Genomic DNA, 22036 nt, shown 5'->3' on the forward strand with positions numbered 1-22036 from the left:
TGCTTGATTTTCTCCCACCCGGAGCCTCTTCTGCCCTGCTAGTGGTCCCTTCACATCCGGTTTTCCGTCACAATTATAGAGCAGAGTCTGCACAGAAGTTACCGCTGTCGTATATGTGCGTATGCCATCAGTAAGAATGGTCTGAAGGCTTCGGACCAAATTGGTGTCCTCATTAGCCGCTAATCACGCATTATCAGCGCATAGGGTAGGCCAGGTGGCTACGCCCTTGACGACAACGACTAGCATGCTCCTCCGCATCAGACAGCCATTCAAGGCAGGTCTGCGAATGACCGATACAGTCTCCAGTGGAGGAGAGACAGACGCCCCGCTGACGCGGACGGACTGATCGGCAGGGCAGGCCTTAACGTAGGGCTAAACGGCGAAGGGATGGGCCCAGACGCCCGAGCAGACGGACCTGAAAACAAGGACTGGCCGCCAGAAAATCTGGAGTGCAGCACTTGCGACAAGACGACTGTCCCACTCTAGGGAGTCACCCTGACGTGCGGAGGGGGTCGAGGGGGCATAATCGTCGGGTGCGGCGTCATAATCACGGACGAAGTGGCTACAGTCCTTGAGCCGAACGCTGGAGTCGACTGCACTGCCGCAACGTTGGTGTCGCGAATATCGGCCAGCGTGATGAAGGTGGAACTGCCTCACGAGCGGCCACCCAACTAATGCCTACCTCGGAATTGTGCAGCCAGCGCGTTCTGGAAGTCAGCACGGCCACGCCACTGCTCACTAACCACGCAGGCGTTTTTGGGCATAAGGGCTTTACCATCGGGGAGCAGTGATCCGACGGGCTAAAAGGCCACAACAGCAATAGCACAATCCTAGTGTTAAGACAAACGCACCACGAAGAGTCCAACGCATGAGCCGCGACGAGGAGCTGGGCAATGTCGGGAGCCGCCGTGGCCGCCGTGGCCACGAATGTTGCCAGCTTATCCAGCACCGGGTTTAGAGAATACGTAGGCAAGAGTAGCTGCCCGGCCTAGACGCGGTTAGAAGCGAAAGCACCGCTGGGCCCCCAACGGAATTTACGGCAGTCAGCCGCTGCAGGGCTAAGGAAGCCGTAGACAAGCGGGTCTGATTTCGCGCCTCGTCCACAAGAGTAGTCAGGGCACCGTCCCGCGAATAGGTCCCCTCTAGCAGGTCGCCGGTGCACACCCGGCCGAAGGCACTGGAGGCAGACGCTAAGCATTGCAGGCCAGCCTCAGCCGGAGACAGAGAGTAGCCCACTGGCGGGAGCGCTCCGGAAGAAGCGGCGTTGCGTAACAACGAGGTCGCGCTGTTCCTGGCGCCTTTCGTCTGCGCAGCAGTTGAGATGCGGTTATCTACCTGGACGAACGCTGTTGCGAAGTAAATCAGCAAACAATGCTGATCCCTCTTTCTTATAAGTAATTGATTGCGTCGTAGACACCATGGGCAACGTGTGGAGTGGTCTTCCTCCTGCAGTTGCCGTCGTGCAGGATTAATCGAACCGTAATAGCCAGTGATGGCGGTTTGCTCGACTGGTTCGCCTCAATGTTTCCGCAGTCGTCGGAGATGTAGACGGGAAGGTTCATCCACCCTACCACCAGTTCCGTAGCCGTCTTCTGGTTTGTTATGTAAAATGCAACCGGTAGGACAGGAATCTGAGGCCGAGCTACATATAGAGCTTGTCTGGTAGATATACACGCTTTGGTTGCTCTCTTCCTTGCATATGGTGTGCATCATAGACCAGCGTGTAGGTTTAGTCGGGCAGTACAATATATTGCACTTGTCTGGCCATTTGAAGTCCATTTCCTAGAGAAGAAAGGAGCTCTACTATGGCCGTGTCATGCGTTTCAAGTTTCGTAGCTCTTAGCGCTCGGTCCAATGTTGTCTCGTGCTCGTACCGCTTCGGAACCGGCTCATACTCCCTAGCCTACCTAAACCGCCGATTGTGAGTTGCTTATACAGGTTGAAACAACGAGGGATTGACGAGTTTTGTTAACTAACCACTGTGACCATTGTATGCAAGCGTTTTATGGAAGAAAGAGAACGAAAGCTAGCGATATGCGAATGTGTATTGCAAATCATATCGGATCGCAATACTTTGTAGGAACATTGCAGGGTCTTCTAAGACTCTATTCGATGTTAGTGCTTTCGTTGACAGGATGTTCTTCATTCTTACATCTGAGATGGCTCATCCGCCACCATCGTATTGCTGATCAAGCTGACATCCCGTCACACAAGCCGCTTTATGCGCCCATGTTTCGCTTCTTAGGTTCCAAGTATATAAGGTGCCTTTTCTTTTCTCTGGCAACAATTCTCTTTAGTACGTTAGTACCGCCCAGGCTAAGCGGACGAAGAGATACAGGACAATATCGTATTCTCCTTTATACTGCACTCCGACGTTAACATGTCGGGTTTAGCTCCTGTGCGTCTGACGATATGTGTTACTTGAAGTGATAGATCAGTATGTTCATGGTATATGCCATACGTAGACGTACAGTGGTCGCCGAAAACCATGCCTTGTGGCTTTTTGTGGTACTCGTACCGCTATTAAAGTAGAAGAAATACGGGAGTACTTCGCACGCACTGTAACTTTTAGGTCAGATTTTCTCCGCATAATGTCGAGCACGAGAATGGGGCGCACTGTGGATTTACCGGCTAGGGCTTCAAAAATGGTATTTCAATGGCCAGACCTAGGAGAAGCTACTTAGGGCTTGTGGAGTGTGGCCAAACACGTAGTAGGCCTGAGCTACTGGCCGATGAGTAGCGTGTCAGTAGCCACCTGACACGCTAATGGTATCTAGCTTCAGTGGCCTAAATAACTCGTACTACGATGCTGTAGTCCATGCTGCTTACGTTGATGGGCACACAGATAGAATCTAGATAAGTTAGAATCATACATCCACTGTGATAACAGGCCTGACAACTCACCACAATGAGGACCGTTGCCGTAAGACCGTTCAGTATGGATAACACGGCTTAGATTTAACCGAATATGCTTAACGAATAGGATGTCCTTTCAACGCCGGCTCACGGAGTGCAGAGCATCGCGAATCCAGGCGTAACTACAGCAAAATTCAGGTTAGTGAGAGTTGCCTAAAATGCAGTAGGGTCCGACTGACCGTAGCTTAAGATCTTGAAAGCCGTATCGATACCTAGAAGGCATGAAGCTAGTGAAATCCAAGGTATCGGCAAGTGTTCAGTAAGTATGTATCTGTACAATAGCGCAGCCGGTCAGGATCATATAGTAGATAAAGCCAACTATCGCAGTGACAAGAATCACCAGATGGCACGACCAGAGACAAACGTTGAGCGTCGGATGCACTTTGGTCTTACTTATTCAGCCTGTTAGTTTGAGGATCACCGTCAAAGGGGACAAGGCACTGAAAGCCCAGGACATACCTGGATCGCAGAAACTTCAAGCGAGTGTGAAACCCTGCCGTCTTTCTGTTAAGATGCCGCCACTTATGCTCTAAAGGTAGATTTAGATAGGAGAAAGACCATGAAAACGTATTAAACAGCTGCGCCTTCAGTGGCGAGGCGGCAACTTCAAAGTTCGCAAATTTGAAGCAATCATCAGTATTGAGCCACACTGCGCAGCTGCGCCCAAATATTAGCGGAAAACAACTCACCGGGTATACGCATTGATGACTGCGTCATCATTTGTTATGGGGAAGTTGATGACCAAGTACCAAACCGTCCTAACAACAAGCTGCACCACAATTGTTATGTAGAGAATCGCGGGACCATACGGGTCTACTGTGGGATCTCCTTGGCTATGTGGCGAGAATCATTGAGTACCATCAGAGCTATCGAGCTGTTGTAGAACCTTTAGACAACGGGCATGGCTAAGGATGAGTTGTCTGACTCTTTGGCCACTATCGGGAACACAGATGCGGCATCGGTCTGGGCGCTTTGGCAAGTAGGGCTATAGATAATCCTGTAAGGCCTATCACGGAAACCAGCTTGGGGGTCAGCACTGTTTAGGGGCAGGGTGAGAAAAGGAAGAAAGAAAGAAAAGACGCTTCTTACATCCGACATTTGCAAGGGTAGAAATGATGCCGCGAAGAAACCTGTTGATGAGCCACGCCCGTTTCTTGTGACCCCGACATAAACAAGGAACAGCTGGTACCGGCAATTATGGGCAAAAGAAGGCCTGCTGTAGCACTAAGGCGAATATCATCGAAGACACAACGGCGCAGCATTCCGTCGATGCCAGCGACCAGGCCAGAAAGCTCATCCAACCAAGAACGAAGTCCGGAAAACGGCGAAGGTTGCGAAGTGGTAGGTATCCTCTAGGTCCGATGGCTTGTCAGACAAACAATGCGAGAGAGACAGACAAAGAAAAGACATGACAGCCGGAAAGACAGGCACACTCAGTCACAAGGTTGCAATACCCGAAAATGCCCGAAGCAGAACTTGGAGTGAGAAGAAGAAGACCCACAAGCCGTGTAAAATAGCCAGAAGTCTGTGATCAGACCAGGGTATTCATTCTTTACGCAAGATACAAGGCCGTCGTGTCTGGTTTCGCACACCGTGATGCTCTCATTAATTTCAGTGCCCCAGAATATTCAGTCTATGTAAGTGCGGTCAGCGATGCTCAGGCTCTGTGCCATGCCAAGGAAACCCATTTATCTCGCACGCTGTGGTAGTCGCCCTGGATCACAATAGCTTTTCCGTTCATGCTTCAGCCGGTGATCTTCGTTGTAATGACCTCGACAATCTTCTCAGGGGCGTGATCGCTTCCTTCTGGGAAGAGAGACCAGCCGGTGCTGCTCACCAGCCCCGTCAAGACGTTACATTGGTTGATGCAGTTGATCCGGATGCCGTCGTGGCAAAGAGCCTCGGGGCAATTGAGCGCAGGAAGCCCACACAGGCATGCTTTGCTGCAGATACGGCTTGTCTCTGTACGGACAAAAGGGTCCGGTCGAAACCGTGATCGGAATGCGTTTGTCTACTTCATTCTCGCCTTTCCGAAGAATATGCATTCCAAGGTAGCACGTGACGATAACACTGTCAAGGTCGATGGCCAACGAAGCGATATCCGGCTTACGGAGTAGAGGGGAAGCCAGATCCATGTCTTTGTGGTCCCAAAACAGCTCGTGATCGGCGATTCCGGCACTGGCACTGCTTGTTAAACATGGTCCATGCCTGGACGACCTGGAGGTTGTGTAGCGCAAATACCCCGGGGAACGCATTACCTGGCTGCTCATGGTCGGAAACATTGACCAGGAAAGACTCAGCGCCAATCTCGTCGGCAATCTCCGAGTCGTCTACGACAGAACCAATGATTGCAACGATCCAGCCTTGCAGAAGCAGCGACTTCGTAACGGCAAGACCCATCCCGGACGCTTCTAAAACCGATCGTCAATACGCTGCTCCATTTTTGGCGGGCCTACATAGGAGGTATACGACGTACCTCCACCCATGATCACCGCTACTTTCTTTGACATGTTTGCCGCGCTAAAGCTTTCAAATCATTGAGTGCCGATTATTTTGATCAGTAAACGGCGGGCTGGTCCCCCCCCTGAAGACGTGAATGGTGCCTTGTCCCTAAATTCTCGAATGTCGTATGCGCATTCAGACTGCTGCCTGCGGCCTGATTGTTGATGCGATCAGCTAAACCAGAAGAGGGTTCCGCTCATGACATCTTGTAGCACCAGACAGCCAATAATATGAGGCGTTTTATCGTCTGTTTGGACGACGGGTCTGGAAGCTTGTGGATAGGCTTTATGCCAAGTGCCAAGTATGCAGGGGTCGGAGCATTTCCGGCACTTCGGCATGGGCAGTTTGCACGGACATCGTTTGTCTTTGCTGGGTGCTTGTGTCTTCAACATTGCAAATTAACTTGCTGATGTTACGAGAAACGTGTTTGAACCATCTGGGTCTCAATTTGAGCCCTTCAATAGACAATCGTATTTGATGCTTTCCCAATACTTCGTAAATTCAATGCAATATGTACTTCGTAAGATAAGATACAACGTAATAAATGAGTGCTTTAGTGGGTCGTAGCACTATCTCCTAGCAGAGTAGCAGCCAAATGCGGCGTCGCAATGTTCCCCATTCTGGGGCACTGTACTCTGGAACATGCAGCCGATGTTTCACGGCAGCTGCATCATTCTCGTTCGCTTCACCTCTGGGCCGTCCTTGCCCAAGTATCTGGGCGTGTATAGGCTGGAAGATGTTAGTCGAGCAAAAACAAAAAGAAAAAAAGAAAAACACGGCTAGGAATCGGGGACGCTCTGCTGCGCGCAAGTCTTACCTCCAGTGCAGGTTTCCAAGGGCGATATTGCGACAACCTTCGACGAATTTCACAACGTCGCGATCGATCTTCTCGCCCCAGAACGGCATATGGCTCAACGCATCGAACCATCTACGGTAGCAGCCGTACAGCATCTCGCCGATTTGGTCAGCGGCCTCCTGGTCGCTCATTCCCTGGTCCTTGAGAATAAACATAATATTGCTGTCCTCACCCTTGATCAGGTCTTTCTTGTACGAGCACAGGTCATTTTGCCTATCGCAGCTGTCAGTCTGGAGCCAATAAAACACGACAGGAAATGGGAGATTGCCTACAACGTGACCAGGTCGCATGTAATCCGTGAAATGGCCTGCATCGACGGGTGATCCATAACGTGCTGTGGTATATCGATGCCCTCAGCGTACCTATGTTACAGCGAGTTAGCGCTGTAAGTGGAAAGACGAGCCAAATTGCGCAGTCGCAATTTGCGCGCACTCACTCCATGAGGCCAATGCAAGGATATGCTCCCACGCAGCCCGCACGCATATCCATGTATTCGGCGACTGTTGGCCGGCTGGCAGAGGCCTTGTTCTGAATACCAACCTGCTGCAACACGCCGACGCAGTACAGCGTCAAGTGCCGCTTCCAGCGGTACTGCAGGTTGGGGCTGGCTCGCTCCTTGAAACGCATCCAGCAGGATTGCAGCGTATGCCGCAGCGGATTCTCCTCTGCAGAGACTACCGGATGAACGTCATCCAGCATGGAGAGTGTGTAGATGACTTCCTCGGCTGCCCTGACAGGGTCACTGGCAAAGTCGCCTTCGTCGAAAGCTGCAGAAAACGTCATTCCAGTCAGCGGAGTCCATGCGCAATTTCGGTAAATGTTAGTGGCCTGCCGCAGATCGAAATGTGCTCTAATAGGCCTGACGCACAGTAGCGCGGCCCCCAACGTCTGATCGCAGCCCCCAATGGCCCCCAACATCTGATCCTGGGTGCTGGAATTGCAACTTACGGTCATCAAAGGCAAACACCCAGCCGTTCCAGTCGTTCATCAGCTTCAGCGTCTCGGCATCGGCGTGCGGTGCCAGGATAGCGCTCATGTAGGCAATGTCCAGCCGGTCCCAAATGTTGGCTGTCTTGTCGTCCATTTTCAGGGCACTGTTCTTAGTCAGCATTGTCGCGATCTCTTGCGCCAGAAACACACTTCAGACAGGACTGCCTCCTTACTTCCGCAGCCACGCGTCAGACTGTGCCTTTGAGGTTCTGTGCATGGGGTTGATTTCCGGTTCCACCGACATGATGGACGAGAATAGCGCCTCCGGCAGTTTGATCCACCGGCCGTGCGCATACTCCTGGAGCTTGTCGGCAGCCTGCGCCTGGTCGAGGCAGCAAGCATCCGGCGGCGTGAGCGTGCCGGACCGGCTGGGGGGCGGTGTAATCATTGCACTGGAGGCCATGGCTTGCCAACACGTGTCGTTTAGCGTCCTGACAATTTCACTCGTAGAGGGTCTGATCGCGAGCTCCGTAGGGGAACCAGGGAAACAAAGAGATTGGAGGCTGCGGAGGATACAGGAAGAACTGGGATCTTTCGTCCAGAATGTCGCTGCTTCACACAGAATTTGTAAGATATTCGCAGCAGAGCTACGACGTGTATCCTTGATATTTATAACCTGCACTAACGGTTGTCGTCTGGCTTTCTGTCCCATAGTACGAGGAGCATTGTCTCGACCTGTAGAACGCGTTTAGGATTGGCTCTAGACGAGGAAAGCGGAACGCTTGCCCACAGAAACGGATTTCTGTCAATAGCTCCTCGCACGACGCATCAGTGTTGCCACCGCAGTACAGCCTTCCATCCGACAAGTCACAACATGCTCGAAAGGAAGACGGGCGAAGCGAGGAGATTACTGGAGCATCAGGCCTCACCGCCATTACACATACAACGTTCAGGGCTTCATTCGGAAAGGATGCCCCTGAGGGTCCTGTTCGTTTAGCGTCAATGCCCTCAAGGGGTGCTACGGAAGCTTGCAACGGAAATGGCTTCTGCAGGGATCGCGGCCGGCCAGGGGCAGGGGTGTTTGTCATCGACACCTACCATGTATTCGTACTCCGTACGTCGTATACGGGGCAGAGGTATGGAGTGGAAATAATACACCGTACGTAGTCTTCTGACCGAGCTTATTTCAAAAAGGCACCACCCTGCTTATTGGCCTGAGGTGAGCAAAGCAGGGCCCATGCGAGCTAGCGACGAGAACGTGCGTCGGATAAAAAGCCGCAGGATGGGCTCATGCAGCTTCGTGTCTCTCCTTCCTGACGAAGCTACCTGCATGAGTGCCTGCCGATGCTACGATGGCGTCCAGTGCAGTGCAAGCGAAGATACATTACATAAAGTTGAGCACATCTCGGGACGAGGTACGCTTCCTGGAAATCGAGCCAGCCAGCCAGCTCAGCGACCAGGTCGTCTGCCGCCTCGTGTCACTGCCTCTTCGCGACGGCGTCGAATTCATCGCCATCTCCTCGCTGCTGGGAGACCCGACCGTGCAGGAGAAGATCCTCCTGGACCGAGCATACATCCCCGTACCAGTCCACATAGCGCAGGGCCTGAAGCATGTACGCGCCGTCTTCTACCCGGCCCTTCAGAAGGCAAGCCAGGAAAACCTTGCGCGGCGAAAGGAAAGCGCGGCGCCAGGATGGCTGCGAAGCTTGCTCCGACACTTTGGCGGACGGGAATACGACGGAAAGCCGAAGCTGCGGGTATGGATCGACTGCATCTGCCTCAATCCGGCGGATGCGCGCGAGAACTCCAAACATCGAGTCATCATGTATCACGTCTACCAGCATGCACAGATGGTGGTCGGGTGGGTCGGACTGAAGATTCCGCAGACGGAGCTTGGCATCCAGCTGATCCAGGAATTCGACAAAGCCATGCCGCCCGAGTGGCAGGAGCCTGGCGACAAGGAGGCCCATCCGGAGAACTACTCGCCCTTTCACGAATGGGCAGTGCCTGTCATCGGCCTGTTCGATCCCGGAGCCGAAGCCGCCATTGGCTGTGCCGACTTCCTCAACCGCGACTTCTTCCACCGCCGTTGGATCCTCGAGGAGATGGCCATGGCACGCGTGCCAACCTTTTTGATCGGCGATCGCATCGTGTCCTGGAAGCAGATTTTGCGCCTGAACTTGGCCATGGAAGAGTTCAAGGATTTCGAATCCGACGTCTGTCCTGCCTCCACGCGGCCTATGATCCACGAGTTCCCTCTGGGCACCATCCACGAGCTGCTGGATGAGTTTGAGAAGCGCAAGAAGATGTCCAAGATGGCGTCTCTGAACAGCCAGTCGATGACGGGAAGCACCCGGAGTTCCGACTCAAAGGCCCGCTAGAAAGTTGCAGCAGTGAGAGGCGGACGGCGCGAAATGTCCAAGTGACAGCCTGATGCAGTCTTCTGTTTCGTGTACTATACACAATTGCCTGTACTATTTTTTTCCTTTCTATTCCTTTTCTTTGTCTTGCACCATCATACCCATACTTTGCGTTACAACAACCTAATTGAGCATTGTTTTCCGCGTAAGCACTGTTTTAGACCAATACAATCCAGTTACCAAGATCCATGCATACGTCGTCGTACCGACCACGTGTTTGACAGGCGCGCTACACCGGCTTCGCTTACACCATAGAGCCGGTTCTTGAGCTTTGTCGGCTGTCACACAACACCAATCGGCTCATAGAGGCTGTGGGCCGGGCCGGAAGGAGAATAGTGAGGGTGTCCGTGCCCCAGAGACACGTAGGATATTGTCCGAAGAAATACATTTAGATTCCACCCATGGCCTCTTCTTGCATATGATTTGTCAAAGATCGTCGCTTTTGGAAGCCAAGCAGGCATAAAACAGGTCTGAAAACTCTGCCATGTGGCCCGTGCATTGTTACTCTGGTATCTTGTCTTGTAGTTGGAATTCTTTTACTGTTGCCGCCGGACTCGATTTGCCGCCACGCTGGACTGATCCGGGACGGATGGGACTGCGTCTCTGGAAGTGGGCTGATAATATACAAAACAGCTTGATCGTCTGTGCAGCTATGTAACGGTATGGCTTTGGAGGGTTTGTGGCGACGAATCATAAAGGTGAAGCAATACTTGTATGGAGCAGATGCAGACACCAATGGAAAAAGAAGCATAGGGACAGATCAGATCTGGGCATCCTTGCATCCTTGGACTAATCAACGGTTCCCAAGATAACAAAACTCCGGTTGCTGCGGGTTGATGGGAAGAATTTGTTCTATTGGCCAGCGCTAACCCTAAATCGCATTAGCTAGTGGCCAAAGACGTTCGTTTTTACACATTTTGAGTACTCCGTAACTTACGAATGATCACTTGGACGAGCTATCGAGAATACGATACTCCGGACGACGTGGCGGGCAAGAGGACGTAGACGGGCAGAAGCCGAAAAAGGATGTCAACTGGTCTACGGAGTACTGTAACGGTCGGTTACACAATCATATGGGATAAGGCGGGTCGTCTCGGCTGCAATTCTGGGTTTCGTGTTGCAATCAGTGGATACAAATGTAACTTTACGTCGTACTCCGTAGTCGGGTTTACTCCATAGCCAACATGGACATCCTGGCCTTCCAGAGTCAAAATCCAGGCCTCCCTGAATCGTCCTTGAGGAATTGCGCCATTTTCAATTGCCCCTTATCAAGGCCTCCGCTGCTAGCTTCCTCGAGGCCGAGGCACATGTCAATAAACTAGCTCTCGCCGCCGGCACCGTGCGTGCGAAATTCTTACCGAGGAAGATACATGAGCCATACCCGAGTCCAAACTGGTACTTGGCGTAGATGGCAGCGCAGGATTCGTTCTCGAGCCAGCGTTTCGGTCGGAAGTCCTCGAAATCCGGCCCATGAATTTCTGGGCCATGGTGCACAACATACGGTTTGCAAGTGATATATTTGTGGACCTTGGTGATCATAGCGTACCTCTGCGCAGCCGGGTGCCATTTTTCTATTAAACTCTAGCCCGCCCTTCGGAGCTGGGTGAGGGAACAAGCTCGGAGCAGGAGGACATAGATGCTGAGTCTCCTTGGCACAGGCCAAGTCTGTGCCATGCTTTAGCAGGAGTATGTGGAGCTGGGGGGGGCGGACAGCCCGGGAGAGAGAGGAAGAGAGGGGAAGAATGATTGTCCAGGCACACTCACAGTAAGGACAGTTCTCCATGACCTCGGCTAATTGGGAAGTGTTGCTCAGCTTCCCAAGCTGGGTGCGCTCGTCCGGCTCAGCCATCGTTCTGTCGTAGGCTCTGGCGTCGCGCATAATGTAGCTGAGGAGAGTCTGGATTGTCGTTGCGACAGTATCTACGCCAGCCACGTTAGTAGCAAGTCAGAGGGCATTTTTTGGCGCTGGGAACGGGAAGAAAACAACGGCTCGCAGGATGATACAAACTGCTGTTTCGATGTGCTCAAATTCCAGGGACTTTCCATCGGTCTTGATTTCGAGCAGCCTGCGAGAACATGTCAGCATGCTTGGAACGGGATTCGGTCGTATACTATCAGCCATACAATTGGAGCAGGTCAGATCTGCCGTCAACATTGCCAATCCCGATGTCTGAGATTCTTTGGTCGATCAGCTTGTCGCGGAACTATAAGCCGTGAGCAAGATGGGACCAAGAAGAGGGGAAGAGTGCGGAGCTTATGCCTGCATGACCTTGCCGATGCCATCGTCGTTCTGCGGCCGGGCGATCTTGCACTCCTGCTGCTGTACGATCATCGGTTTTCTGCCCTGAATCATCACAGCATCGCCACATACCTCGTCGACAAAGGAAAATCACCAGGCGGCACAGCCGGCCGAGAAGCAACGAAACGAGGTTGTAGGGTCGGCCGAGAAGCATGGCGTGCCGCCAGGCTACTATACAAGCTTCCGATTCCTAGGTTCGATGCTGGAAGTGGGCCTTGGCCTTGTGACCAATCCTGTCATACATCAGCGCGAATCTTAGCCCGGACAAGAATATCAACTGGTTTCACCAACGACCTGCTGCTCTTCCTCAAAAGCCTCGCGCACCACAGCTGCCAGCTTCACCCTGGGCGAGATCAGCGGTTGCGTGTCTTCCAAGCTGATTGGAAACGTCAGATATCAGTTCGTGTTTGCTTGTCTCCTGCTCTTCTTCCTTTTTCTGGCTTTCTTTCTGTATTCTAATTTTTCATAATCCTCTTATTCAACCCGCTTGCACTTTCAAACAGCCGGTGCATCTTGCACCCCAACACAGAGCCGTGATATCGGCATCTCTTCGCTGGCACTGTCCTTGTCGGCTGGTGTCATCTTCTTCAACCTACCCACCATTTTAGACCAGACTGAAACCTGCACGACCGCAGGGCTCGGGGACTCTTGACGTACAGAATATCCACCATATGCTCGGTCATCTACACTGTCATACTCGACAACTGGCTGGCACACACAATCCTAATACAGTGTCAAAGGCCGTCGCTGCTAGCCTCCCTAAGAGCTCAGTGGCAGCTTTCTTGACGGCCTTTGCCGATGAGACGACTGCTGCTTTCGCCACCGTTCAAGGCCTTACTCTTGAGTTGGAAAACACGCCTACAAAGTTGCCAACATAGAGGCTTACAAAACCGTGTCTCTGACCCCACTGGAGTTTAGTGGACTGGCCATTATCGCGTCTCTGTCTGTGGGCCGTGAAAACTCAGGTCAATCGATGAAGTATCTATAAAACTGCAGTCCGGTTCAAGGAAGAGGATGTGTGAAGTGCAGATGCCCGTCACTGTACTTTCATTATCTTAGGGCATATGAGATATATGTACTCTGCAGAACGATCCATACAGGCACGGAGCTCATGGTGCTTCCGTCGTACGACATGTTTGTTCTGCTGCAGTCACGTTACAACAACAGTTATGCCTATGTTGTGCAAGTATCATGCGACAATATAGTATCTAAATAACCGGAAGGTAATAACGGCCAACATCCGGCCGTTTCCTAAGAGGGTGTCCAAAGCCGTTAGCGCCTTCATACTCGTACGAGTACAGTCATGATCTGTTCTCCACCTGATGCCATAGTATATATACTGTGGGATGCTCGGGATAGGCCCGCTATTAATTCGTTTCCACCTCTTTCCCACTTTACAAACGAACATCTTCAACAGCGGCAGCGACAGCGACAGCGACAGCGACAGCGACAGTGGCAGAGACCAAGTGCGACTCGACTAAATTATGGCTGAATACACTGTCGTACAGGGTCCGATGCAGGTAGACGACGTAAGTAATGGCAAGCCTTCCGCGAGGTCTCGTCGCCGGCACTAAAACTTTATTTCTAGAATCGCGACGATGATCTAGGCTATGACGATGGTGCTTCGTAGGTCATGGATCTGATAGAGTCCTCTAGATGCCTGCTTTTTAACAATATTGTAGGGAGGCATCCGCCAGCCTTGTCTCGTCCCTGAGCTCAAGTATTTTAAATTACAGGCAAGCGCAACTTTCCCCCTAATTTTGCCGCTACGTGGCAAGATCGAACGCTAAATGTTTGTCAGATATGAGGTTCGTCCGAGACTAGTTTATCGTGTAAGACGTTTTATGTGACGCTAATATGAAGGCCCACGAGTCAGAATGGGCGCCGCTACCATGCCTTTCGAGAGGGCGCCTATCTAGTAGTAAGTTACCAACATATGCCACTTCTTGGATCAGGCCATTTTTGACACTGCGTGGTAGCCTAACGACGACGAAGAACAACAGCGAATGGACCTGGGCCACCACATCTACCGCCTGATTCTTAAGGGCGATCTTTCACTTGCCCCTATTGGCGAGCACCGGCAGCACGTACTCGACTTAGGCACAGGGACCGGTATCTGGGCTTTGGACTTTGCCGAGTTAGACACCTTACCATTTGGAGTTTGAAGTAACTGCTAACTACAAGGTTAGCCAATATCCCTCGGCCGAAGTTTTAGGCACCGATTTAAGCCCAATTCAGCCTCAGTGGTACGTCGGCTCGGCTCTCAGCTAGAATCCATGTTGATAACTCTTCTTATAACACGTTACTTACCCGAAGATAGGACGGCCCCTAACTGCAGCTTCGAGGTGGACGACTTTGAGGAAGAATGGACGTATCGTAGGAAGTTTGATTACATCCATGCTCGTGAAATCGAAGGCTGCGTTGGCGATCCCGACAAGCTCTTCCAGCGCGCTTTCGAGAACTTGGCCCCCGGTGGCTACTTTGAGATCCAGACCGTCTGTGCAAAATTCGTCACCGACGACGGCTCGGATAAGTTTGCAGGGAGCGCTATGCAGTGGGCCTCGCTTATTTCCGAGGCATTGACAAAATTCGGCAAGCCTTGGGATACGGCGTCCGAGTGGATGGATAAGATAAAGGCGGCTGGGTTTACCGACGTCCAGCAGGTTATCCGCAAGGTAAGCCGATTTTACTTTCCAAGACCGAAGATTTCCAACTCACCACTGCCATAGTGTCCAATTGGTGCCTGGCCAAAGGATCCAGCTCTTAAGGAGATTGGAAAATTCCAGTTTGTCCAGCAGCAGCAGGCCGTCGACTCCTATACACCAGGTATCCTGTCTAAAGTCCTAGGCTGGAAGGAGGACGAGATACAGGTTCTTATTGCCAAGGCGAAGAAAGACCTTCGAAACCCAAACGTACATCTATACATCCCTGTCTACTTTATCTGGGGCAGGAAACCGTGATCGTCAGTCTGTTTTTGTGTTGCGAGCTTGGTCTGAGAATGGTTTGATATATTCTTATAACATATTACTTTTCACAGCTTTAGCGCTGTCTAGGATGGACCTGGTGTGTTTATTTATTTAGGAGGTAATTCGCTATGCCGTCTTTGGTGTTTCAGTGATTACTTTGTGATTTTCAAAGAAGGTGTGGACAGCTCGAAGAGAATGACAGAGATGGCCGGGGAAAGTCAGGGTGACCGGATCGTGCTGTTGGGGCCCAATTAGTTCCCGACACAAATCACATAATAACATCGGCTTAAACATGCCTACAACCAGAGCTGAGCAAAGTCTCGGCTGACAGTCAGGCAGGCGCCATAGGCAACCGTCATTGATTGCAGCGTATCCCCCCTGTATGTAGGCCTCGCGCGAGATGACGCAAAGTGTATCAAGTGCGGATTGACGATAGCCTCACAGATGGCTGCCTGCCTCGTTTACTGATATCCAGAGTTGCCACCTTTCGCACTTAAATCCAATATTCGATAAGTTATCGTCAAATTCTTGTCTAGCTGAAAAATGGCGAGAATTGAAACTCTCCCTTGAGGATGAGACCAAATGCGTCTGCCAGTGTTTAAGTATCCTTGTCTGTATAGATAAAGCTATGGATTCATTTGCTATTGTGGTGGCCTACTATGCAAATGTGTTTGTGAAAAAAGAAAGCCACACGTACTTGTACCCGTAGCAGCCCATATACCAGTCACCTCTAGACGTTTACGCTTATACCTCTGTCTGAAGAAACCTCAATACTTACTGCATATGGGGACTGCCTTGCTAAGCTTATGTTAGATGGGGCGATGTGACCTAAGAGGCAAGCTCCATTATACATAGTTGAGGTGAGGCCGGTGACTAAACTCTAAATGTGACCGGAGGATTGCAAATTGCTTGGCACTGGTGACGCCAAGCCGTTGCGAGATATATGGGCGCCTAGCATGGATATATACTCGTCTTTATCCCAGTTTTCGATCAGAGATATGTCCGGACCTGCGCATCGGACAATTTTTGGGTGGCTACGTCGGTGTGCGTAAAATATGGCGTTGCCATACAATACGCTGCTTCCCAACTTCAACGGCAGCTCGATTGTTGTTATTATAAGTAGTATAATTGTATTTCCGAAATGGCTGGAAGCGGCCTTCAACAAAGTCAGCGAAAAAACTTTGGGAGTTCACGGTCGCCATGTGGCAATACGTCTATCCCGAACTCCCAAACTCAGCAAGAGCGTTAGTTCTGCGGTTTATCGGGGCAGCGCGCAGGAAAACCGGCAACGGACACTTTTAACAGTATTCTGATTGCGCTCACTATCCTATATTTTTCTCGAACTTTGGCGTATCGGTAGACGGAAGAACGCCACGGATGTCTCTCTTTACTATGCCGCTTTCAGCTTCATTGCGATGAAGCAGCCTGCCTTGTCCTGGGGGTTTGTGTATTCCGGAGAATCGGAGAAAATGCTCCCCACGCGACTTACCTTCGGCGACTGACTCAACATTTCCCAGACTGCTGCCGCTTGATCAATGTTTTTGATCCTGTGAGTCTGGTCTTGACTTTGGTTGCGCTTGAAGGTGTCTTTTCACCGATTACTAATCACATCCAAGCTTGCATGCCTCTACTACATCCCTGTCGGTAGACGGAAAGCAGTTGGCGTGTATATCTTCTTCTTCATCGCCGAATTTGCCCCGCCCCTCGCCACCGGCATAATTACCGCCTTTTATGGTTTCAAGCTTTCGGATGCCGCCTGTCTTTTGGTGCCACGTCTTCTCGGTTGGTCCGATTGTACCATACTAGGACTTCACAGAATACTCTGCCAATGCGCAGATGCCGATTTACTCAATGCCTTGACCTTGACCCTCCAGACGGTCATTTTCTCCGTCCTTGGGGCAACTTGGGCTTTCCGGCATCACGAGGTCACCGACACGGATGGTGATATTGAGGGCCTGTTTATTGGCTGGCTTGTCTTGGACAACTTTGTTTTTGCGTTTGTGCAGTCCGTCCTGCTATGTGCAAATTCGTATGGAGGAAAAATAGTGGCCCGCACCATCAGCCTAGGGCAGAACATAGTAACTTCAAAAGTTGAGGCTTTAAACAAGTGCAACCATATAAATTCTCAGAGTCGTGCAAAGTATCTATCCCCTTGGGAGACCCCATGCGTACGCATGCCAGAGATAAGAATACAGTGCTCGTGCAAGACTTCATACGGGCCTATAAGGTATTGTGCAAGAATCCTAGCTTGTCTTGGTGTTATATTTACGAAACGAACATGTGAAGATGTGGCGAAATAAATACAAACAAGGAGCCCTGAGAAAAGAAACGATGAATGCTATTTAAATACAAAAGACAACCCAAGTGACGTGGTTATTGCTTCAATACCAGGACCTTATGTTCTTATCAGTAATCTCCTTCTCCATTGTATCGTATGAGCGGAAGTTTTGAACAACTTCTCTGGCAGCCACTTCACTCCACTCTGGAAATCACATCAGTGGAACGTGGCAGTTCCTAAAGTTAAGGCCGATCTTGGCTACTCACAACCCTCTATCAACCCCTCTTCAACTTGGGTTTCACCGGGTTTAATGCATCTAATAACAGTGTAAGTAGATGCATCATCATCACGACGGTGGGGTATTCCGACAACCGACGAAGCCTTTCCTCCACCATTGCAGCTTCTTCTTTGAGAGCATCATCCGAAGGCGATATGGAAACGCGAGCTTTCTGTAGTTCAGCCGTAGCAGGAGAGACATAGGCCTGCTTGATATCAGACCGTATCTCTGATTTCTCTGAAGCTGAAAACATATCAAGGGCCCCTAACAATGTGTCCGTCGTAGATCGCTGGGACAAACTGCTGGAAGGACTTGACGGTAGTCCCACAGGAGGCTCCTCTCTTAGCGTCGCATCAGCTGCAGAGTTCACAAGTGTCCGTGTTCCACTAGAAAATGAAATATCGGACTGCGAATCTGGCATCACGGACGCAACCTCGTGTTCGTTCTTCCATTTCATGGCCGTAGCCAGGCCCTCCGCGACGGAGTCCAAGGAGCCTTCAGACTGATGCTCAGGGCCCAGGTTCACAAGTGTGAGGGCTATTCCTTCTTCCTGATGAGCTCGGGCGGGAAACTGGTATTTCAGGCGGTCCGTCAATTTCCGGAGCTTCCCTGCTATCTGGACCTTGATGTAAAACGGTCGCGCCTCGTGCGTGATGGCGAGTCCGGTGTGAAACACGTTGCTATGTAGAGGCTGCGCGATGAGATCGTTTTCCTCCAAGTTCCAGATAATGGTGTTGTAGCCGACCCCAGGAATACCGTGTCGGCTGCGGCCGGCAAGAGGTTGGCTGCTCAGAATCCACCGGCTCGAACGGTTGGTCGTCTTTTCAGACCTAAAACCGATTCCGCCAATGCTGCAACCACCAGCGCCGAACTCTGGCGTGGCATTGATTGTGGTTTTTTCTTTACGAGTAGACGGCGTGCCAGTGATCATTTTTGGGCCGTATTTCTCTGTGACAGCAAGTCGACTGACCATCGCGTCCCTCACGTCCTCCTTGCTTCTGCGTCCCCGCCGGTGAGATCGGGGGCGCTCCTCGTGCTCCTCATAGTCCTCGAAAGATATACACACACTCGCTGATGCCAATGTATATTTCTCTGGCTGGATGAAGCTGAGGTCGACATATATAATTCCCGCTGGCGTGGCCGGCTCGCCTAACGTGCCCCATTGACATTCACCGCAGCGCAGCTTGCAGTCGATAAGCACCTTGCCAAGACTGAACGAGCCCAAACTTCCATGCTCGATTTTTCCCCACCGACAGAAGCGCGACCTGGTCTTTCTTGCGAACGACGGCCGCCTCGGAACAGACGCGTGACCGTGTTCAGAATTCATTTTGCTCCTGACACCAAAGTTTGTGATCAGTTGAGTGGAACAAGAGCTAAACGACCTTGGTGCGGGAGGCAGACACCTATAAGAGAGTGACGGAGGCCTTATGCCCAGCCTTGCCTGGTCGCAGGGGGTGACACTCGTCACCCGTGTAATCCCGTACTAGATATCTACCCCTCATCCACCAGATAAGAGACTGCTCTGACCTGCGCGCATAACTCAGTCCGGGATTCAGTCAAGTAATATACTTTGAAATACAGCCACGAAGGCTCCAGATGGCGTTAGTGCGTACTACGGGACGTGCGTCATGTCCGGATATTTATCCTGAAGAGATAACCATACGGGTCTCACTCCGGGAGGGCACAAATTCATCCCTTATTGCGTTGCAGCCTGTAGTGCACAATGTATAAGCCATAATGCGACCTTTCGGCATCCTGTGTTGGCCAATAGAAAGAAAAGACGGCAAGTCATGGAAGACAAGAGAAACAGTGCGGCTGGTGGCACCTTTCGCCTGCATAAAGCGGGATTTCATCACACCCGAAGACTCGCATCATGTTGTCCCTGTCCTTCTTTAAGTAGGGCCTTTCTTGCAGGCAGAGTAGACAATTTCCTCTTTCGAGCAGACAAATAGCACGATACGATGTCGTAGGTCATGTCTCTCTCCCCTTCTCGTGTCTTCAGGCCTAACGGAGCAGTGCAGCGGCGACCGCGGATTTTGCGCGAGGACGGCGACCTCGTTTGGACATTAACAAATTGCTAGCTGCCGGGGACGAAGCTAATATTGTTGCACCCGACTCTAGTCTCGTAAAGCTCCCTGCCCAGGCGGTGCTGCGGCCAGAAAGAGAGCGACTCCGTACATCTGATTCCGAGGTTTCGTACGCCGTCGAATCCCCACCTCGTGAAAAAACCAACTATACAAACAGGAAGGCCCGGAGTCGACTGGATATGTTTGAAAGTGAAAGCGACTCGGATTATGATCATCAGGGCTCCTACGTCAGACATAGGAGCAACAGTCTCCATAGGGCTACACATTCCGGCAGAGAAATGTTCACTTCCGTCAGGACGCCAGGGGGCGAGGAAATAAGTACTAGTGAAGGCCGGCATCATAAACTGCCCTTACCGAGCGTTAGTGACGCTGTAATCTGGGACCCTTCCTTCAGAAGAGACATGACGATTCATCTCGAACTTGATATTGAAGAGGACATAGAGAGCAAGATGGCCGAACTTGACCGTCTGAGGCGACTTGGCAGGTTTCGTGAAGCAGACGCATACTTACAGAACAATCTTTCTGGTCACCTCCAGGATGTCTCGGTAATTCTTGTATATGCAAACCTACTGCTTGAACAAGGAGACTATGGCCGTCTCTTTGGCTTCTTTGCCAGCGAGACCGACATCAGCAGGGCATCGACCGATATGGCACCTGGACAGCTTTCCGACAAACCAGCCGAAGAAGTCAACCTTGCTTTGTTGTTACAGCTAGCTAGGTGTCGTAGCGACCCGGATCTGCAGAACGCAAATACCATAGCTTGTATCGGCTTCAACTTCTTGCAAGAGCAGGCGGTTCCAGATGGCGTGGGAACGATAGAGGTATGTTCCCCTCTCCTTTAAAACGATAAACTGCATATCTTATAATTCTGCAAGCTTCAAATTCTTTGCCGTTCCCTCGAGATCTTCACCACGATCTACTATAGTTCGGATATTATCACGGCATTTGACTTTGATTTTTATGCAAGCGGCTGGCAGAAGTGGGTAGGCCACTACCGCAGTTTACTTAATGAGGGCCGTCATTGGGAGTTGCGTGATATCGTCGTTGCTTTTGTTCCAGCATTTGGGCCTGTGCAGACTTGCACCAGTCTCTTTAAGACGGACTCGTTGGTCGCTGGAGTTTCCAAACTCGTCCACGAATGGGCGGTAGCAAGTGTTGACGACGAGACGAGCAGGATCTGTCTTCTCGATATCCTTGTGTCCATATGCAAGGGAATCAACTTTTATCTCGTTGATGACAGCAGCTTTCTCGAGGTTGCTTCGTTTGCGTTCAAGCAAGCTAGACTGGTTGCGGCTTCTCTCAAGGAGAATGATCCAGGAAACATCAAGTGTCGCTCTTATCTCAGGTGGATAGTAGCTGAGACAGAGCATTCAAAAATTGTCGACGGACATTGGGGGAAGAAAGGCAATCTGTCGTATCAGTTCTTCAGAACTTTTCCTGGACGAAAAGTCTGGTACGGATTGGAAGTTCTTCCGATGTATGCTCCCATGGCTGCGGAAAACCCCGGCTGGCCGGTGATAGATGCTGAGAGCTCAGAGACGTCGCTTAAGTGCGACGAGCTGTTGAAAGCTGCATTGGACGCGGCCCGCGAGCTTGGAGACTTGACCACGCAGGTGGCATGTTTGAATGAAATGATATGTCGCTCGCACGACCCCAGATCCCTATTCGTGGATCTCGACCATCTGCAATACTTGGAGATGGGCGATAAGCTCGGAGCATTGCGGACGCGACTCAATAAATACTTACTAGCCACCAGAGACGGCTATCGAAGCGAACTACGACGGGAGCTGATCGAATTAGATCCCGAACTGCCTATCTGGAACAAATTCATGCACCCGGCGTTTGAGTATGTCTACAGCCGGGTCATGTACGCGCTATTGCTGGCTGCCGACGGTGACTCGGAAGAGTCGCGAATCACAGACAGTCGGGCAGATGAGATGGAAAAGCACTTTCCAGACAGCTTTCCCGACCTGAAGGTGCCTGATCCCCATCGCCGGCTTCGAACCAGGGTGAGCCCAGCACAGGATGCAACTGTCGAAGAGCCACGGCTACCAAGAGAATACTATGAAAGACGACCAGCGAGCAACGGCGATGTTGATATAGGTCAAAGCGGACGTGGAAACGCGGCGGAGCGTTTCGCGCGTGCTTCACAGTGCGACCAGGAGCCTACGTTCAGCTCCCATGAAGTGCCCAGATCAGGACAAGAAACTTCAAAGAAAATATCTCATAACCTGGTCATATCACAGAGAAAGTCTCTAGGCGAAATAGAAAGAAGCGGGCATGTGGGCGGGTGAGTGAATGAGCAAGCGCAAGAGTCAGCATCGCCAATAAAGCAGATGTCATTATTGCAAGTACGAAGTATAAAGCTACTGCTGGTGATGTAAAAACAATAACTCTTTGCTCTGTAGTTTAGCAGGCAACGATTATAGCTGCATTGGCGTACTAGCGCGCACGTCTAGGCAGTTTTACCTGCGCCTTGGCTTCAACCATCATGTAGAGCAGCCC

At 51.2% G+C, this 22036-nt stretch overlaps 7 protein-coding genes across 7 annotated transcripts; 3 read left to right on the top strand and 4 right to left on the bottom strand.

Annotated features, from left to right (window-relative positions):
* Window positions 1–482: 482 nt before the first annotated feature.
* CMQ_1181 (uncharacterized protein) lies at window positions 483–1562 on the bottom strand (the record flags this gene model as incomplete). Its single annotated transcript, XM_014318260.1, has 4 exons — window positions 483–648; window positions 852–988; window positions 1039–1346; window positions 1418–1562. 4 exons carry the CDS (start codon window positions 1560–1562, stop codon window positions 483–485), a joined length of 756 nt encoding a protein of 251 aa, XP_014173735.1.
* A 3098-nt stretch (window positions 1563–4660) lies between these two features.
* CMQ_413 (uncharacterized protein) lies at window positions 4661–5316 on the bottom strand (the record flags this gene model as incomplete). The annotated part of the gene is made up of 2 exons (XM_014317492.1): window positions 4661–4859; window positions 5027–5316. The coding sequence occupies 2 exons, from the start codon at window positions 5314–5316 to the stop codon at window positions 4661–4663; spliced, it is 489 nt and encodes a 162-aa protein (XP_014172967.1).
* A 758-nt stretch (window positions 5317–6074) lies between these two features.
* On the bottom strand, window positions 6075–7667 carry CMQ_1630 (terpene synthase metal-binding domain containing protein; the record flags this gene model as incomplete). The annotated part of the gene is made up of 6 exons (XM_014318709.1): window positions 6075–6147; window positions 6236–6487; window positions 6547–6636; window positions 6711–7041; window positions 7223–7368; window positions 7438–7667. The coding sequence occupies 6 exons, from the start codon at window positions 7665–7667 to the stop codon at window positions 6075–6077; spliced, it is 1122 nt and encodes a 373-aa protein (XP_014174184.1).
* An 889-nt stretch (window positions 7668–8556) lies between these two features.
* CMQ_834 (uncharacterized protein) lies at window positions 8557–9585 on the top strand (the record flags this gene model as incomplete). Its single annotated transcript, XM_014317913.1, has 1 exon — window positions 8557–9585. One exon carries the CDS (start codon window positions 8557–8559, stop codon window positions 9583–9585), a length of 1029 nt encoding a protein of 342 aa, XP_014173388.1.
* A 3822-nt stretch (window positions 9586–13407) lies between these two features.
* On the top strand, window positions 13408–14883 carry CMQ_437 (methyltransferase type 12; the record flags this gene model as incomplete). The annotated part of the gene is made up of 8 exons (XM_014317516.1): window positions 13408–13452; window positions 13512–13549; window positions 13725–13731; window positions 13800–13844; window positions 13903–14060; window positions 14113–14169; window positions 14244–14598; window positions 14653–14883. The coding sequence occupies 8 exons, from the start codon at window positions 13408–13410 to the stop codon at window positions 14881–14883; spliced, it is 936 nt and encodes a 311-aa protein (XP_014172991.1).
* Window positions 14884–17442: 2559 nt separating this feature from the next.
* On the bottom strand, window positions 17443–18771 carry CMQ_978 (uncharacterized protein; the record flags this gene model as incomplete). The annotated part of the gene is made up of 1 exon (XM_014318057.1): window positions 17443–18771. One exon carries the CDS (start codon window positions 18769–18771, stop codon window positions 17443–17445), a length of 1329 nt encoding a protein of 442 aa, XP_014173532.1.
* A 1161-nt stretch (window positions 18772–19932) lies between these two features.
* Window positions 19933–21825, top strand: CMQ_1309 (uncharacterized protein; the record flags this gene model as incomplete). Its single annotated transcript, XM_014318388.1, has 2 exons — window positions 19933–20352; window positions 20434–21825. 2 exons carry the CDS (start codon window positions 19933–19935, stop codon window positions 21823–21825), a joined length of 1812 nt encoding a protein of 603 aa, XP_014173863.1.
* Window positions 21826–22036: the final 211 nt, after the last annotated feature.

Source organism: Grosmannia clavigera, assembly GCF_000143105.1.
Source record: "Grosmannia clavigera kw1407 unplaced genomic scaffold GCSC_140, whole genome shotgun sequence".
Classification (NCBI taxonomy): domain Eukaryota; kingdom Fungi; phylum Ascomycota; class Sordariomycetes; order Ophiostomatales; family Ophiostomataceae; genus Leptographium; species Leptographium clavigerum.